This window comes from Sebastes fasciatus, chromosome 7 (assembly GCF_043250625.1).
Source record: "Sebastes fasciatus isolate fSebFas1 chromosome 7, fSebFas1.pri, whole genome shotgun sequence".
NCBI lineage: Eukaryota > Metazoa > Chordata > Actinopteri > Perciformes > Sebastidae > Sebastes > Sebastes fasciatus.
The window spans coordinates 20,832,572-20,852,955 of NC_133801.1; the positions used below are offsets into that span (position 1 = coordinate 20,832,572).

A 20,384-nucleotide genomic window follows, 5' to 3' on the forward strand; every position below is an offset into this window, starting at 1 on the left:
TAATAAAAGTGTTTACATGCCAGCGAGCGACCTGCAGTGCTGTTTATCCTGATCGAGGTGAAAGCAGAAGATGTGGAACGCTGCTTGTTTACACACGCAGCTCTGACAGACCATAACCTGTACGATCCAATCTCACCTGTAGCCACACACACACACACACAAGCTCAAACCTGCTGTATACACAAGTCTCATACTCACACACAGACAGACAGACCACATGATCGAGCCCAAGTCGTATTGTTGTGACAGCTCAGTTGTTACTTTGCGGACAAAAACATGTTTGACCTTCATCCACGCTTGAAAACATGGAAGTTTACAAGGTGTGAGGGCTGATGTAAAATCTAATATAGTGTCCACTGGACATCAAGATGTAGACAGATAGACAACCTTTCTTTTTCTTTTAAAATTGTATTTCTTTGTTAATTTTAATCAAATTTTATTTATTTTCTTCTTTTGCTTTTTTCTGTGTTTTGTTTTGATTTTTTTTCTCATCCTTTTAATTTTTTTTGCTTGTTTTTATCTGTTATTACTTTCTTTATTTATTCATTCTTTTTCTAATTTACAATCAATTTTACTTTTTCACTATAAAATATATAAACATTGTAGTAATTATATAAGTATGAACAACATCATATGTAAATGTAAATGTATGTTAACTCCTGCACTCCTGCCATAAAGTATAATATATGCATTAGAAAGATGTAGAAAGATCAAACTGTGTGACTCAATGCGTTTCTTTAAAAATATTTAAAATACATACAAAAATGATATATATATATATATATATACATATATATGTGTGTGTGTGTGTGTGTGTGTGTGTGCATGTGCACTCCATTTCATACTTGCTATTAAAAGTCAGTCTCAGTCTTTGCTGCTTCAATTTTGATCATTCTTTAAGTTTTAATCAAACTTGAATTAGATCATTTAGAATACAAGGATGCGCCACTATGTTTAATGATTATTTCTTTCATCCCTCCACACTGCTGTCATGATATATACTGTAAGTCTTCATCCTGCACATGTACTCTTCTAAAACCCTGTTCTTGGATAAAATGGCCAAGAGACCAGCAGAAATCTTGTTATGTAAAGTTTCTCAGATCTTTTACGCTGATCACAGAACCCGAGTTTCTTGTTTATAAGTCGGTTAAGAAATCAGGTTACCGAGAAAATACACAATGATCGGAAGATTAACGCTGAGGAATCTTTGTAAATCAGTATGCTGTGACGCACAATAAAATTTTAAATGCCATCTAAATATATATGTCGGAACTCTGTGTTCCTCTTGTGGTGTAATATCGGTTAAACTCTCCAACTTTCTTGGACCAGACTGCAAACCACAATATCATTTTTGTGGCTGAGAATTGCTTTGTCTTTTATGAGCAGCTGGTGTTACTGGTAGCAGCGTCTTTGCGTCTTTGTAATGGCAAGAGTTAGACACTCTAGCAGTGCATATTTTTAGGAGAAGCATCAGGCTACTGTACAGCAAACTAATGTCACCACAACTTATGAAGACAAACGCCAACAACAACATGTCATTTGTGTTCTAAACACACAGTGTGTATTGTTTTAATGTTTAGCAGTGGTCTCAGTTTACTCACAGACCAAACAAAATCCGATTACATTACACTCATCCGGCAGACGCTTTGGCCCCAAAACAACTTTTGATTTTTTTCCCATGAAGACACATCATGAGGGAACCGGATGTCAAAATTCTCACATGTTGGATTAAAGTCTGATATTCACTTGTCTGCCTGTGTGTGATGGTTTGACACTATAGGGAAGAAGACTAATGTGCAATCGATACACGCTAGTCTTGCAACTTTTGTTCCTAGCCTACCTGTACAGTTATCAGCATCTGCGTTGTGTTTCAGATCTAAGTTCTGTTTTTCATTACATCAGGAGCAATTTGGGTTTCAGTATTTTCCTCGTTTTACTCAAAACTTTAACATGTGGATGGGAGAACCCATTCTTACAACTGAGCTACAGCCATACCTGTCTGATCAGGTGCTTTGTGAATTCTAATCCACCTCATCTTGATCAACGTCTGGATGCAGGACACGGTATTCTGAACGAGGCCTACGAGAGTAAAACACTAGACAATGAACCCTTGATTCACTGCCATTAAAATAACACACTTAACTCACAGTTTCACACCTCTGATTACAGTAAATCATTAGAGTTGACTAAAGATGCTCCACCTCACCTTTTCTTGGCAATGTTAATACTCTACATGCACACACACACATCAGACACAGGGCGAGACAAACCACTGATTGCTGTTTGTGTTCAGGCTAATTTAGCTTCCTCCGTTGGATTGATTAGAGTCACTCACTGGCTTTCATCCAATAACTACCAATCACAGACAAACTCACACGGCCCAGCCCCTCCGCTCAGAGTTGTGTGTCTGTGTGTGTGTGTGTGTGTAGCATTAGCAATCACCATCAGCGCAGGTGAGTCCAGTCCAGCTGTTGGTACATGTGCAGCTGAAGCCCGTCGGGTCTTCCACACATGTGGCTCCGTTCATACACGGGGATGACAAACACGCATGCTCCACTGACGAGAGGAGGAAAAGAAATGGGACAGATGACAATGAGAAAAGAGGATGACCATTTAAAGGCCCTGCACACTCGCACAGGTACTTACAGTTAATATTGTAGCGTCAGTCTATAATGAAAATTTAAAGGTGGTGCAGGACGCTTTGTCTAAAAATGAAGACAAATTCCTATAATCACCATAGAGGTTCTTTCTTTCTTTCCTTGTGTGTTTTCAGAAGCAAAAACATTTGATTCAACTTTGAAAAAATATGAATATTTGTATATAACATAGTAAAACATGTTGGCATGACATTTATGTTATGGCAAATATCTGTATGGTGTGAAGTCAGCTGAAGAAGGAAGCAATGTTCAGGTACAGATGTTTGCTTATTTGCGTCTATTTAGTTATTTTTACATTAGTTATTTTCTTTGTTGTATATATTGATGCATTCGTAATTTTCAAGTTCAATTTGACCTTAACTTTTGCTCCCTGTGTCACATAATAGTATCCCTTTTTTTGTCTGAGCATCTCTTTCATTAGTAGACAAACAACCTGGATTTCATTTCAGATTTGTTATCTGCTGTATCCACATACAGTATTTGAATAATCTTTGTTTTTTTCATTGGTCCAGTGGCTGTATGGTGAAGCTACACTCACCGATGTCACAGTTGCGTCCTCTGAAACCTTCCTGGCACTCACAGTGGTACTCATTTGGCTCTGTGTTGGTGCAGGTCCCACTGTTCTTACAGGGCAGGTGGGTGCCACAGTAGTTCAGATCTGAAACCATAAAATAAATATGATTAAAGTATGCTCTTATATTTTATATTCACAGCACAAAACAGCAGTGAAATAAAGTATTAAAGGAAAAAAAGATAAAGGAATGAGGATGCAGATGGATCCAGGATCACTTCAGTTTGACTTTCAGCGCAGCACACACACACACAAACACACACACAAACACATACACACACACACACACACACACACACACGCAAACACACACATACACACACACACACAAACTGCACAGAGGCTGAAGTGTATCCAGGTCGGCTCAGTGTGCTGACTGTGCAGGCCAGTAGCTGCAGGGCCTGTTGTCTCCAGTGTTCAGGCTGATTAAAGCTTTCTCTAATGATCTCCTCCGTGCCCAGAGTCTCTTTGTCTCACCACAGCTCTTTACACAGAAACAGCTTAGGACCCCACCTAGCTAAGAGCCCAGCCCCGCTCACATTCACCTTACCCAAGGCTATCGCCTTTCCTCTGGACAATACACCGTCCCCTGGGCTCCCGGATCCCAGTTCCCACACAGAGGAGGGATAATGTTGGAGGAACTTTGCTACAGTGTGGTGGGAAAAGTCAAAGCATGGAGGGTGAAGCCCTGAATGAGCTGTGTCTTATCTCATACGGGGGATCAGCACGCCATGCATGGGAAGGCGTGTGAAGAACCACGCCTGGCAAACTAATATACTGAACACACAATGATTCTCTCTCTTGACCAACATACAATACACGGCATACCGCTTTCATCTTTACGCGGATGACACAGTTCTGTACTTATTGAGTTACACTGTTTCTATTACATGCTAACAGTTAAATAAAAATCTGAGGAAAAACGTATGTCGTTGTCAGATAGTCAACTGGCTTTTTTCACTCATCTTGATTGATCATGTTACATCTGGGCCTTCTTCCATTCTTACTTCAACTCGTCACATATCTGACCTTTGTCACACAGCAGTCCTCCCCAGTTGACATCGCACAAACACTCCCAGGGCTCGCCGCAGCCTCCGTACACACAGCCGGGGAACGTCACACACTGGTCACACAGAGGGCCCTTCCAGCCATAATGACACCTGAAGAGGATGAGCAAACAGACGTTATCACCTTCATAGGATCGATGTTAACAGTCCTGAACAAGTTCCATTAGTCACTTTATGTGCATACATGTACAACTGCTAAAGGGAGAGATGCTTTTCTTTTTTATTGAATGTTGTGGAACTTGATTTCTTTAAAAGGCGACTTCACCTGTTGATGCTTTGGGAGTGTTCACTTATATTACTTGTTTCACTAACAGTAAATTGCTCTGGGTAGGTTTCTGCTGCAGCAGAACTAGACTGGAAAAATGTGTATACTTACAGCTGATACATAATTTCCTACTACTGCAGAATTTCAAGCACATGGGATTCACCTCCAGACATCTAATCCAGGCTAAAGTTAAAAACCATATGATGTGAATATTGCACTTTGGCTACACCAGAAAGAAAGGGTGTCATCTGTGAATGACTGGAGGAGGAGAGTGTTAAGAAAAGGTTCGGGAAATTACTGCAGGCTTCACCACACTCTAGTGAACGGCTAAATTGAATCTACCTCACAATGTAACTTTGTACATCGTGGCATTGATTTTGAAATTGCATATCGTTCGGCCCTTGTGTCTGCTACGTTAGTGCCTACGGTGGAAATTACTGCATTTTCTTATACATTCCTCAGACTTACTTGCATTCTCCTGGTGCAGTACAGGAGCCGTGGACCTGATGACACCCCTGCTTGCACACCGCTGTGAACAAAACACACACACACACACACATAAAGAGATCTATTAGAGACTAGAAAGCAGTAACTATGAAACGGAAGTGACATTCAGTTGAGTTACTGGATATTAAAACCTCCAGTATACACTGAATACATCAGAATCACTGCCAGTCAACACAAAATAACCCCAGATATGCAAAGCACACACTTAATTGTGCAACATAACGTAAAGTAGATGATGCATGTCACCTTGACGAAATCTCAATATTTCCTCGATATTTGATTGTGAGAATATTTACTTGAACAGTTTAGCTACTCAAAGTTTCCAGTTGGAGAACCCAAGACTGAAAACGCCCTGAACTTCATCATGGTCAGTGACCTGCAGGGGGTAACGGAGGGGAACCTGGCTAATCTTCCCAGACTTCCTGCTTCTCTACAGTCCAATCAGCGACCTGCTGAGGAGGAAGTCAGATTTAGTGAGACACGGGCGGGACGGGCAAGGCTGCAGGATGTCAGTAAACTAGCCGCGTGTCCTTCAGGGTTCCCATGGTTTCCACTCTGGTTTCCTCCATTCGCTTTTACCATCGCAACACGATGGCAGCACTCCGAGGTCACGCAGCGAGGTCATCCAGCTGATGATTCACAGACAGACGAGAGAATAATCCCCCATACACACACACACACACACACTGTCCACTGAAGCTAACTGACGCGTATTTACTGTACAGCAGCGTGTCAGTATTGTCATTAACAGTTGATGTGTGTACTTATGTGTGATCATTATACTGTCTTTGTGAGAGCCGTTTTGGAAACTGTACATGCATGTGTTTTTCTGACTCCAAAACAACACATCTAGCAAATTAAAGCTGATGCCACTGGTTCCAGGGTCAAGTTTATTCTAACAGCCGTTAATCACAATAACAGTTTTAAAAGGTGCCAGAGGCCAACATCAGAAAGGAAAACAAGGACACCCTCATGGAAAAACCTTTTAAGAAACCTTGGAAAGGATCACTACGGAGGAAACCCCCTCCAGGGATAGTGGGAAAATAAATGGAAAGCAAAAACATTTTTCTATTTTTTCTCACCAGTGGCCTCAAGCCATCATGAGGAAAATATTTTCCCAAATATATACAGTATATGTAGCACTTTGGATGACACTCAGTAAGCAGGCAAAACCTGTTAAGCTTTGTCATATAAATGACTGAGCAGGAACTTCACACACACTTTGGATTGTGGAGCAGTTAACTTTTCACGATCATGTCTCCGTCATATATGAACACCTTTAAATCCCCTCAATTATTAATTTGACTACATAATGGCTTTATTTTTACACTTATTTACCTACCTATTTTCATTTCAGTATGTTTAATTGTATTGTAAATTTCTCTGTTAAGTACTTTGGGCAACATTTGTTGTTTTTTCAATGTGCTATATTAATATATTATTCACTTTATATTACAGCGTGTTATGCTGTTTTGTTTTACAAATTTGAATTTAATTTCCCACCATTCCAGGCAGATATTGGTCTCCATTCATTTCTGTATGGTATGGTAAAGTTAATTAGCAGACTACTGAAACTTGCTTGAGTTGTAAAATCCATCACAGTAAACATCAAGTCAGATAACCATTGCACTACCATGCAACAATAATTGTAATGCAGATTTGGTGTTAAAGGAATAGTTCGACATTTTGGGACATGCACTTGGCTTTCTTGTCCAGAGTTAGATGAGAAAATTGAAACCACTTCCATGTCTGCGTAAAGACAGGAAACAGAGGGAAACAGCTAGCCTGGCTCCGTCCAAAGGCAACAAAATCCACCTACCAGCACCTCTAAAGCTCACTAAAATTAACATGTTATATCTTGTTTCTTTATTTTGGACATAGACTGAAGTGTAAAAACAACTTGTTGTGGTTTTATGGGGGTTATACAGGACATATGGTGTCATGAACTCCAACACACCACAGATTAAAGTTTCCCTTCTCACCTCCTTTACACTCTGGCCCCGTCCAGCCCTCCATGCAGACCTTGGAGCCGCTGGGGTCGCAGTTGAAGTGACCGAAGAAGTCATCGCGGGCCCTGCAGAACTTGTTGCAGAAAGGTCCGTAGTAGTTTGAATCGCAGCGGAAGCGAACCCGGTAATCCAGAGTGAGAGGTCGTCCGTGGTGCTGGTACGTCTGCCACCGTTCACCAGGGTTCAACATGGAGGAGAGGAGGACTCGCTCGATCAACTGACCTGAAGGAGGAAGGAAGAAGCAAAAGACTTTCTCAGACTTTTAAGATTAAGATTAGAACACATGATCCACCATTATTTCATTATTTTGAGAGAGAAGAAATGCTTAAACCTGCAGCAGAGCAAGCTGTAAACACAACACTGACATTATACAGTTGTTATGGTGAACCTGTTATTTACACATTCAACACTTATGGAGCAACATTAGCATTCATTTGGAGTGGAATTTCTGGCCACCTGGCAAATGTAAACCCATGAATCACTCTTCTTTTAGCTCTGTTTTGGTCAACAACTCCTGAGGGAAATATCTGTCTCTCTAGCTGCTAAATGCTCCACTATCATCACCAGCTAACTCTGTCTGTTTAGGGTAGGTATTTAAAGCTTTTTCACTGAAAACAGCTGCCTACTGCAGGAAACAACACTGATGAGCGTGTTGAGACTGAACCAAAATAGTAAAGTTGACCGCCATAAGACCAAAACAACAAACTGAAAGATGCTAAAATCCCCAAACTGAGAAGAACGGCAGAGTCAGATTCTCTGCGGGTTTGTCACCCCTTTAACATTACATATAGTGCAACTTTAAACTTCTCTACAACTTGGCATTCACCGCTCTTTTAAGCAAATAATTGGATTACATGACAGTCAAATGTCTGGGTTTTCAAAGGGTTTGTATCTCATCCACACAACAATGTGAACCTGGCATTTTGTGTTTTTGAATAGATGTGTTTTCAGCAACTTTGCCGAGGACAGTTCAAAAAGAAAAATAAGCTGCATTTTGGAATGTATCCGTGTTATGGTCTAGGTGAGTGACAGTGAGGATACAGGGAGCGAACTGAGACCAGAATGAATACCGATGCAGACAAGGGGCAGACTATAGAACCAGAGAAAAGGGGTCAGGGTCTGCGGAGGGCAGCCTGAACACCAGAGAAGACCAGATGAGGCCCGGGGCAGCGCTGGGGCAGCGGCTGCTGCTCCTGACCCCCAGAGGGGATTTCCCAGAGGCGCTGTCATCCCCAACTCAGTAATAATCTCCTCTGACAGGGTATTAACACACACAAAGCACTGAGAAGATTCATGTGCGTGGGTATATCTGTGTGTCTCAATGTATGTAGGTGTGTATTTAAGAGATTGGGGTGAGGATAACGGGAAAGATTGTGTGATAATAACGCAGAAAAGGAAGCTTTGTTGGAAGAAAGTCAGCGATGGAGAGAGGGAGGGTGTACAGTGTGTGTGCGCGCGTGTGTGTGTGTGTGTGTGTGTGTGTGTGTGTGTGTGTGTGTGTGTGTGTGTGTGTGTGTGTGTAACAGACAGAGGCTAACAGAGCCAAAGAGGAAGGGAGGCAGCTATTAACGCACAAACATAGCAAACCGCCTGATGGAGAGATGAGATCACTGTGGTTTGACACAAAGGAATGAAAACAGGGGCACATATTGGCCGGTGTGTGCGTGTGTTTGTCCATGTGTGTGTGTGTGTGTGTGTGTGTGTGTGTGTGCGCATGAGTGTGTGTTTAAGAGAGTAAAAGAGGGATGGGAACAGAGCGGACGCTGAGCGCCCTGTTAGCTCAGCCGTTGCACAGTTCCACCAACGGACTGGTCAGTTTTCCAAACACTCATTACGCTACTGCAGGGCTTTGTGGGTTTTTCATTATTTTATGACTCTGGCATGTCAAAGGGCTAATTTCACATTCACCATCATTTCACTGCCAGAAAATAAGAAGGAAAGAGGGAGAAAAAATGACCACATTATCAGCCGGCACAGCAGGGAAGGTGTACAACAGAGTGTGATTTCCTGCCTAATGTGATGGCACAGTAACAAGTGAGCACAAGTAGAGAGAAAGATGGCGAAAACAAGAGAGAGAGAGAAGCTCAAATATTAGATGGCAAAAACCAGCAGCAACAAGAAGTGACACATTGCAGTAAAGCTAACAGAATATATGCAGCGGACACACGGGGATTGTGTCTGCAGGTAGCAAGAACACTTAAATCACTCTCTCTGGCCTCTGGTGATTGTCCCCCACCGCCTGCTGCTAGCTGTGAAGTGCCTGCCCTTGGCAGTGGCTGAGAAAACACTGCAGGAGAGAAAACGCCTCCTTTTGACTCGCTATTCCACATCACCTGAACCGACAAATCAATACACCAGAACTACTGAAGTCAATAGAGCAGCTGGATGGTGCTTCTCCTCTATATTTGATTATGCGAGTAATTCTCAGAGCAGTCTTGTTTGTGATTCTAGTCTTTTAGGATCTCCCAATGAAATGATCCTCATCTGGATAAAAGTACTAAGTCTGAACATGTGTCTTGAATTTTATAGACAAGCTTGTCTCGATTATGATGCTTCTAATATTGAATTTCACTTTCTCTCCAGCGGGGGTGGCAATTTTGTGGCTCTTGGTGCTACATCAATACAGCTGAATCTTGGGCGAACACAGCAGCAGATCTGCACTTAAAATGACCCTGTAAATACTTATGTGAACAGAAGGAAGAACAGAGAGAAAATTAAACTGCTTCTATTTTAAGATAATTCTGGTTTATTAGCAAATGTAAAAGTACTCTGTGTGGAGTTTGACAACTGGCAAAGCTAGGGAGCAATGATTTTATCTTGTGCACACAGCCTGTTTTCACTCAGTCGTCAAAAACGACAGCTTGGTTCAGCGGCCCTGCGCGTCAAACTATGATGCTCTAAGTGGCCGTAGTTATGGCGGGAGTAAATGTAGCAATATGCCAACAAACGCGAAAATGTGAATGGCCCTCCTTAGAGCCAGCTGGAGGAGAGCCAGTGCGTAGAATGTGTGTACGTGGGAAGTGAGTGGTGATGCAAGAGAGAAAGAGCGACGGCGACAGGAGCGAGTAACGTTATCTACTCCAGCCCAGGCAGGAAAATTTAACACAGTTTGGTTTGTCCGTTCTGGGTTACTGTTGAAACATGGCGGTGCAACATGGTGGACTCTGTGAAGAGGACCCGCTCCCCATGTAGATATAAACGGCTCATTCTAAACTAACGAAAACACAACAATTATTATTATCAGGTGATTATACACTAAAGAAAACATACTTATTAATATCATATTCCATTTCTGCCAATAGATCCCCTTAATTGTTACACACTGGTCCTTGAAAACTTAACATGGTACCTTTAAATGCCGAGATCTGGGGACGTGATGACATCACTGAAAAGAAGTCAGACGGGGCGAGAAACACAAGAGATCAGGCGATCAGACAGTTTAAATCAAACCTCCAGGGGCCTATTTCTCCACATCTGCCGCATGCAAGCTGAGATTTGCAACATGAAATAATTTCCTCTTGCACATTTTGACATATACACTAACACGTTCATCACTTTCTCACATGTTTTAGTTACCATTTATATCAACGAGGGTATAGGCTAAATAACAGAAACTCCTCTCTGTTTAATGCAATACAGTTCAACAGCACCACAAAACTACATCCTCCATAATGATCATAAAGTTGAATCAACACTTTTCTAAAACAGTTTCAACAAAAACAGAACATTACATCTTTCCTTTAGGTAGGTTTTATTGCAGGACTGTTGTATTAGACTGCATTAACCTCTAGGTGTACCTAATAAACTAGCAACTAACGGTAAATGCAAATCACATCTCTTTTGTAAAGTGGGTTCCAGGTTAGACAAACTTTTATGCAAGAGAGAGTGAAAGTGATTTAATCGACCGACATTATGGTTCAACGTACAGTGACACACTTACTGTAGCTTTGCGTATGCAGTTTTCTTGTGCAATGAGGGATTACTAATAACATTTCAGGTGCGCTCACTTGCGGTTTTACTTCCAAATAAAGGGGTTTAGATAATCTGGCTCACCTGTTAACAGAAATAAGACCAAAATAGTAATAAACTGGAATTATCCTTTAATATAAAGGTACGCTCCTGCACATTAACACCAGCTACATGTTATTGAAACAAAACTCAGTGAAGGTCATGCTGTCGGTGCTCAAAGGACATCATATTTCCTCTTTACTGTTTCAGAAGATATAGTCGTGCTCGGTAATCCTTTCTGATTAGCAGCAGGGCCCGATAAATCCAGTCAGACTGCTACAGGACGGTCGTGTTTGGGCTGAGCTAAGCTGCCCGCCTAGTGAACGGCTTTAGACCAAATGTAAAGGCTGTCAGGAGCTCAGGTGGAAACGACTGATAATGCAAACAAGATGTAAGAGCGGCGCTGGAGGGCAGAGGGAAGGAGAGATGGAAGAGGACAGGAGAGACGAACACAGAGAAGGAGAAGGATGGTTCCCAGTTTCTCATTATCTCAGCCATCTTTTGGATATACGACTGGCTGAGAAGCAGGTAGAGGACGGTGGGATGAAAGAGAGGACTGTGGTATGACAGGAATGAGGAAGGCATAGGAACATCTGTCTCCATGTCTGTGTGCGTGTGTTGTGCTTTTTATAGCATGCAGCTCACATACCCTGTCATGGAGCTTTTCCTGATTATGAGGAGAAACAACAAGGAGACGAGCAGGAAATTAAAGGGTCTGGATAAAAGGCTTTATAGGATTTTTTTTCACATTGTTTCACCATGTTGAACCACATATCGGCTTCTCGTAAACAAGTGCACGTGAATTGTTGGCCTTGATGGAGATGATGCTTGGTTGAAAACTAAACTTATAGATAAGATAGATATGGGGGGAAATACTGCCATAAAAAAAGCCAAAACATAGTTAAAGCTAATTTACCAGCTTTTTTTATCCTGTTTCCCATTTTTCAAAAAAATATTTTGATGCTCCAACATCTTAGTTATTGAGTTTGGTATAGCTTTCCACACTAATAATACAGTGGCCAAATACAATCATAACGGAGAAAAGAGCAGACATCAATGTATTATCTGCCTGATTTACCTCGTTTTACCTCATTACCTTCATTTGCCCAGTAACCTACAGCTCATCTGGCACAAGTGCTTGTCTCTTTGTACCACAAGGGAGACCGGTTAAAGCTCTCGTGCGTAACCGCATTCACACAGCTTGGATGACAGCTCATTTCGGTTAATGTAGCAAAATGCAAAGTAGCTGAGATAACAGACTAGTTGTAATGAAGGTATAAATGCCAAATGTAGCCATTTATTTGTTAAAAAGGTTAAAAGTAGATTACTGGCCCATAAAATACTTGAGTAAAAAGTAAAAGTACAGGTTTCTTTTTAAAAAAGGAACGTGAGAAGTTTCAGTTCCCAAATAAAAAAACGACTTCTTTTACTCATTACTTGTAAGTTAATGAGTTAGGCTACTACCCACACCTGAAGTTAACTTAGATTAAATGACCAAATATACATTTTGACATATTGGTCAAAATTGAGTTATGGCTAGAATCTGACTTTTTTTTAACATTTGTTTAGAAATGCATATTTAAAAAAACAACAGCGGATAATCATCCAGAACAAGCATGAAATTAAGGTTTTACAACTCAGCTGTTATAAACTTTGGCTAAGTAGCCTTCGAACTTCAAAACAAGCAGAATGTGTCTGAGCAGGAGACTCATTATCCTTGTCTGTTGGAAAATGTCAAGCTTATTATTCCTTTATAGAGTCTCCCTTTCTTTTACCCTTACACGTGGATAGAAAGGCATACACACACACACACACACACACACACACACACACACACTGCAGCTTCACCTGATTCTGATGTGTCGTTGTCGTAGTCCAGAGCCTCCAACACCAGAGAGAAGGACTTCTGTGAAGAAAACACACAGAAAACTGTTGAACACAAATACCTATTTTTGAGTTTTATATTGCATTAAACAACAAAAATCAATTCTGTTGTTTTTGTTGATGGAGGCCGAAGAGAAGTCTTAAACCCAAAGATAAACTGTGTTTTTGACCTGTACATGGATGAGGCGTTTTCTGATTAACTGAAGTCCCTGGTTGCAAATATCAATGTGCTACTGTAGAATATGAATGTAGATTACTGATACTGATATTTGGTCGCCTAGGGCATATACTGTTAGTGGGTTAAAACTGGCAGGTTTACTGTGTGGCGCAGAGTATTCTTTTTACTTTTAAGTGTTAAAAAATGTATATGAACCCTGTAATTGAATCCTGTATACATAATGCATAGTGACCTTTATACATAATGCAATAGGGGAATTTAAATAAAGCATTGACATCATTAGTGGAAGAAGTATAGAGCTCTTTTACTTGAGTAAAAGTAGAAATCCCACTCTATATAAATACTCCATTACAAGTAAAAGGCCTACATTCAATATTATTCTTACATAAAAGTGCACAAGTATTAGCAGCAAAAAGTAAAGGGAATCACTATATGCAAAATTGCACCATTCAGAGTGTTATTGTTATCTTATTTGTACAGATGCATTAACATGTGAGCAGCATTTGAATGTTGTCAACATAAACAGCAGGTTCATCTGTACAAAATGGATCATATTTTACAAACTGATAATCATACTATCTTGATCTGAAGGATAATAACTACAGTATAGCAGTGAAACAAATATAGTGTAGTAGAAGTATACAGTGGCATAAAATGGGAATAGTAAAGTACAAGTATACCCAAACTGTACTCAAGTGCAGTACTTGTTTGTGTGTGTTTAGGTCGTTGCCCTAAAGCATTGAAATGAAAAGCAGAAGTGATTCACTGCCTGAACAAGCCGAGGCTGCAGCTGAGTGCTGATTCAAGTAAACCTCAACCTGCAGTCATGCGGAGAGAGACGGACCGTTACATCAATGCTGTAAGGGAGGACATCCAAAAAACTCCTGTTCAATTTAGAGAACACACTCTTGGAGCAGGTATGATGCTTTATTGTGCCCTTTTTTACTGCTGCATGCAGGTTAATCCTGCCTGTATAACATACAGTCTATATGAGTATATATATATATTTTATTAAAATTCATAGCCTTACATAGAGATAAAGTCAGCCAATATAAAGTCATCCTGCAGTACACAAGCAGAGGACTCAGGCATACGCTGGACATCTTCAAATGATGACTTTGAGCTTCCAGAGATATCACACTCTGGAGAGATAACAGAGGACAGGTGTTTTTTTCTTCTGCCGCTCTCTTTTCTCATGCATTTGTTCATCTTATAGACCAGAAATGAATAATTCAGACCAACACTTTATCCTACATCTCTCCATCTCCATCCACCCATTCCTCCTTCTGTGAAACGCACCGGTGCCTGTCATGCAAATCGCTCTGCCGTGTGCATTGTGGGTAAGGTTTCTCCTAAAGGGCTACATGGATGTGTAGTCACGTCTTTGCGGAGAGAGCGTTATACTGCCAGAGGGGGGATGAGTGGGAGGAGAGGAGGTTGAGGGAGGGAGATAGATACTGTAGGTGCACAGGAGGTGAGTGAGGGATTTGGAGGGAGGTAAAGGGCAGGAGGTCGGCAGCAACGCTACTGTTAGCTAGAGGCGAAAAAGAGGCGACACGCCAGGAGGAGAGGAGAAGATGAAGGGTTGCAGTGAAGGTGCAAAATGTTAAGGGAGAGAAAATTGGTGGTGCGGAATCCACTGAGTCAGGGATTTGCTTCAAGTGGAGGTACATCCAGTATATCTGTACTGCAACAGACGAGGAGATGGGAGGAGAAGATATTGTACCGAAGGAGAAAAGGAGGTAGAAAGGATAATTATGTAGCACGTATGTAAAGAAAAAGGGCAAAGAAAGGTAGAGGTGAAATGCAACTGTGGCAGCTGTGGTGGAATAACGATTCGCGGGACTCCTGGAGTTTGTCAGATATGTGATGGAGAACAAAGAGGTCAGTGGGAGGTGAAACAAAAGGATGGTGAGATAAAAGAGAGAGCTCACAAGAAAAGAGAGGTGATAAGATAAGAAAAAAGATAGAAGGGGAAGTGGAAGAACACCAACACACACACACACACACACACGCACACACGCACACACACACACACACACACACACACACACGCACGCACGCACACACGCACGCACACACGCACGCACACACGCACACGCACACACGCACACACGCGCGCACGCGCGCACGCGCACACACGCACACACGCACACACGCACACACACACACACACACACACACACACACACACACACACACACACACACACACACACAGAGAGAAGTCATGGCACTAATGAGATGTGCTGCTGGTTGCAGAGGGCTCGCAGACGGTTCATTAAGGCCGGCAGATAGCAGGTACCCCACAGACGGACCAGCTGGAGTCATTAAGCTTCGGCTTAAAACTCTCACCTGAAGTAATGTTCAGTATTCATGCTTTACATCTTTAGACCGTGAGATCCTGCAGTCTGTTATAATCACATTAGTTCTATACAGAATCAGAGGTTTAAGAAGTATTCAGTATGTATCAGAAGAAAAGTACTTGTTCTGCAGGAAAATAGTCCCTGTGTATACTTTTATCAGGTTTTTAATACTAATGCAAAAATAGTAGTATTTTATGGCTGTAGCTGTTAGAGATGGAGCTAGTTATTTATATTTATACAGTCAGGTATTTAAGTCCAGTGGGTCCCTCCACTGGGTCAAAAGATAAATCTGAGGGGTCGTGAGATGAATAATGGGGAAGGAAAGACGAAAAATCGAAATTATAATGCACAAATTTGTATTAATTTTCAGATTTTGTCTTTTCTTTTTTGGAAATATTGTATAATTTGACCTCTTTGGGCATCAAAAAATTATTAAAATAAAACAATCAGAATTTTTTTAAAAGGGGAACGTCTCTTTGGTAGAACTGATAACAACTCTTATTACACGGCTTTGTTGAATACTCGATTCTGATTGGTCAATCGTGACTTTCTGTGATGTCTTTATAGCAGGCCGTTACTATGTATAACAAAACGTTGCTATGGACATACTGTAGTTCTGATGTTGGACTCTGGAGGACCATTTTTGTGTCAAATTATTGATTTCTTATGTAAGTAGCCGTGTAATAAGCGGGATAATGTGCTCGCGGGTTCTTGTTGTGAAATAAACAATACACTGATTTAATCTTAAAAAGAGTAGCATTTTGCACAAGGTCAGTCTCACGGTGGACAGTTCAAAAATAAAAGGATCAAAATCGATACAGCAGAACCAGAGATGTCGTCTTTTGTTATCCACACCCTCTTCTTCCTTGTCAAAGCCCGGCTGGTGCCTACATTAACCACAATGCAACTCGAACAGAGATGAGGCGCGGTCTTCAGCTCAACACTGCTTGTAAAAATGCTGCTTGAGTTGGAATATTTTTTGGGATCTGACTGCTTATGATGAACTGTCCACTAGAATAAAATGCACACGCAGCATTACCTCACTGTTGGCCAGCTCACAGACCTCTTAGCCTTATCATCTCTCCAATCGCCCTCCCTCTTCCTTCCATCCACCACATGCGCCTCTCCCTCTTTCGGCCCGCTCCCTCTGCCAACTGTTACGGCAGGTTAAGACCTGTGGGAAGTCCAGAGTCTTTTCTTTTCTTTTGTTCTCTCTCACTCAGCCCCCGCTAACACCATCACCTCTGCACCCACACGGGTCCACACGGCCAGGTAAGTTATGATATTGTCATCGATACAGGAAGGGCGTATCTACGGTAAGCCCTGTTGCTAAGGTTGGGGATCCTGTATGGCGGCACGGAGGGATCAAGCTAACCATGGTTACCGGGTTAAAATCACAATAACTGATAAGACTCGGAATATGTGTCTATAAAGATTAAGAGAATCACCCACAATAAACGCTTCCAGACAACCTTTCCAAAACACACTCACACGGACACCACAGCAATTTGTTTTGCAATCACAAAGTGTGTGACGTCACGTCAGAGAGACCAGAGAGACCATTAGAGGCCAGGCGAAGGCAAAGTGAACGTGCACAGAGAGGAAAACCAAACGGTAAACATCTCAAAGAAGAAGCTGATAAGATCACAGTCAACGACAAAGTGGTATTTTTACCTCGCTCTGACTCGAACAACGTCTCTGTGTTATTTTGTGCCATTTGTGGAGGTAATGGCCAGAGTGATGACAGCGGGGAAGTGACATAATTGGAAACTGTGTGTGTGTATGTGTGTGTGTACTCTATGCATGTGTGTGTGAGATCATTATAGAGGAGATGGAGGATTGGCCTGGCAGAGGGCAGTGATAAATGTATTATCATGTCTTCTTTCACAGATCAGAGCTAAAATGTTTTTCTTTTCCTGAAATAAGTACGATTTGAAATTCACAATAAAAAAATGTGCGACTTGTGGCCGTCAAATTAAAACGAGAAACCTTTGAACACTGAGCACGAATGACTGTCTATTGTCACAAAAGTCCAAATCTCCACTTGTTCGTACATCTTTTCCAGCCAGCCTCAGCTGTACTTTGAGCTTAACAGAGCATGCTAAATGTTAATGCTTATTAAAGTTACTAATTAAGCCTCATTAGATCACTTCTGACTTTAGCAGAGGAAAAAGATGAGACCGTTGGGAATATCAACATTTTCCTCAGACATATTATAAAATTATGAAGAAAAACAATATACGACTAAAATTACAATATATTAACTTATTATGCACCGAAAAATGGAATAAGCCTTTAAATTGTCATAATGGCCAGCAGGTGTGAGGCTGAGCAGTGAGACTGTTTCCCAATGCTGAAAATATGTCTCTTCATATGTCCCTTGATGTGTGAATTGACTGCAATTTTATCAACATGATACTTCTTAACAAAACTGCTTCCTATTAGTTTCTTACATTTTACACATATCTCTCTATATTGACATGTGAACCACAGCTAGACAAACGTCTTTGTGCATTTGACTTTCATGTTTGCTTAATGAACATCACACGTTTTTCTTTTCCTCGCTGTCCCTCTTTTTTCATTAAATATCGTTCTACTCTCTGATCTAAATCTTACCAACGTGAATCATGATAGCCTCGCTAGCATCAGATCCCTCTTGTTTCTTTATTGTCCCCAAACGAATATGATTTAAAGACCATTTTCACAGCAGCCATTTAGACTTGCCGTAGCAGGAGAAGCACAGGTGGAACTAATAACATTACCGATGTGCTCTGCTCCAGTAATTAATGCAATGCAGACACTTATAATTAGTTAATTAGTTACACCTGTGTTTGACAAATCAAAGCGTCTGCTGTGGAAAAGTGTTCAACTTGATTTTCACTCACTGACAAGATGGAAAGAGGACACTGGATTCAACTCTGGTACATTTATTGCTGCATCTTCGCTTGTTTAATTATCTAATGGGGAAATAAATAGTCTAGTATACTTCCTGTTTAAATGCTGCACAGTCTCTCAAAACTGTTTATGTAACTGTATTTCAATATGTTTCCTTAACATAGTGTAATCTTTTAAATCTGTCCAAACATGAATTTGTACACAAATTATGAGATAATCAGACTAGTAATCAGTTACATGTAACAGCTTTGTGCTGAGAAGAACACGACTGTAGCCGAAAGTATATTTTTATGTGGATATTTGATTCCTCTATACAACCGAGGAATGCACTTCTTGTCTGCTTCCTTTTCTCTCCATCTAAACTGTTTCCACTCAGCACGCTCCTGTACAGAAACAACTAAATCAGATATCACTCTTGATTGTTGCCAGTCATGACATGTGCAGCTGGTCTGAGCCTGGCATGGCCGGAGAGAACAGGGGTTTCCCAAAAAAACAAGACATCAAACATCAAAACAAGAGAGCTGATGATGAATCGTCCTTCCCTTCGGGCTGTAGGCTGTCTGGTCGTCTGGCGCTGTCCCTTCGCCTCCGGCCTCACATCAGTCTAACAGCGGTAAAGCTCTGGATTAGAGCGATCTCTGCTAATTCAAACCACCGTGCAGACATTTGTGATGGCATGTCAAATTCTATTTAATGAAGGTTTACAGAAATCAACCTTATTTTCCATCCTCCAAACTCCTACCACTGCCTCAGTCACTGCTCCAGTTTCTCAGCCAGACCCCTTACTCTTTATCCCTCCCTCCCTCCCCCCATCGGTGCCCCTCTCTCTCTCTCCCACTGCCATCCCTCCCTCCATCTCTCCCTCTCTCTCTCAGACATGGGCAGGGTAGGATATCCCGACAAAGCCAGGCTGTACAAACACAGCTCTACGACAGGAAGAACTCCCATCCCTGAGAGAGGAATTTCCCCTCAGAGCTCACACACTAATGCACACACACACACACACACACACACACACACACACACACACACACACACACACACACACACACACACAGATACACACCCTTACACACACGACCAGACACACGCACACAACCAGACACACAGACAAGCATCCAATATTACCCGGGTAGATTGTGTCATTTGTCATTTTAGACAACAGGATTTGGTGCTTTAATCATTTAACAATAGCTACCACCTATGGAGCCCCGAAACGGACTGGGTAACACTTTATTTTATTGGTCTGTAGTTTTCCTGTTTCCTGGAAAGTAAATTATAATTTGGTACAAACTATAAGGAAAATAAAGACTGTTGCGTTATTTCAGTTTCTTGTGTTGAATTTAATATTAGCTGTTGATTTCCAGAAGAAACTTAAAGCTACTAAATTTGATATCCAGAGCATTATTATACCAGCCAACAACTATTTTCCGTGTAAAGATATAGCGGAGTAATGTCTACCTGAGCAGAGAATGAAGTCACTCTCCCTCTTTGTGTGTTGTAATCTGAGCTTCTCTGTGCTTTGTTGACATAGCCGGGCCGACGCATGCTTGCTTTTAGTGTATATTTGTGCATGTGAGCGTGCCCCACTGGCTAGCTCACGGCCACCGCTCGGCACTGCGCTCATACGGCGGTTACAGCTGATAACACCGTCCTGGCCGACGGCGTCGTCACGGAAACGTAACATAATGTTGAATTGTAAGCTTGTGTGCAGACAAATTTCACATTTTCATGTTTCATGTTCAGCTGCAGTGCAAAGTCATTAACTGTAAGTGTACCAATTAAACACCATCTCAATGTTCCTTATATTTAGTACCAAACTACATATTTATTTGAAACTTCTTTGGAAATGATAAGGAAATGATTTTCAAAATCATTTTAAGATTAGGCAAGTTCTAATTTATATTATCAACTGGTTGGTGGTACCCTTCTACTTATCTTTCACAAGCTCGCTTTAATTTTTAACTCTGTTTTCCTA

At 41.3% G+C, this 20,384-nt stretch overlaps 1 protein-coding gene across 2 annotated transcripts in view; it reads right to left on the reverse strand.

Annotated features, from left to right (window-relative positions):
• LOC141771663 (uncharacterized) overlaps positions 1-20,384 on the reverse strand; it is a 50,383-nt gene that overhangs the window by 8,820 nt on the left and 21,179 nt on the right. The window contains exons 3-9 of one of the 2 annotated variants that reach the window (XM_074642163.1): positions 12,933-12,990; positions 10,426-10,461; positions 7,050-7,298; positions 5,029-5,089; positions 4,258-4,388; positions 3,196-3,315; positions 2,443-2,556 (exon numbers count right to left, since the gene is read on the reverse strand). In XM_074642163.1, coding sequence (XP_074498264.1) covers positions 2,443-2,556; positions 3,196-3,315; positions 4,258-4,388; positions 5,029-5,089; positions 7,050-7,298; positions 10,426-10,461; positions 12,933-12,990 — 769 coding nt within the window. The remainder of the gene's footprint in view (positions 1-2,442; positions 2,557-3,195; positions 3,316-4,257; positions 4,389-5,028; positions 5,090-7,049; positions 7,299-10,425; positions 10,462-12,932; positions 12,991-20,384) is intronic. The other variant, XM_074642164.1, reaches the window with a different exon arrangement.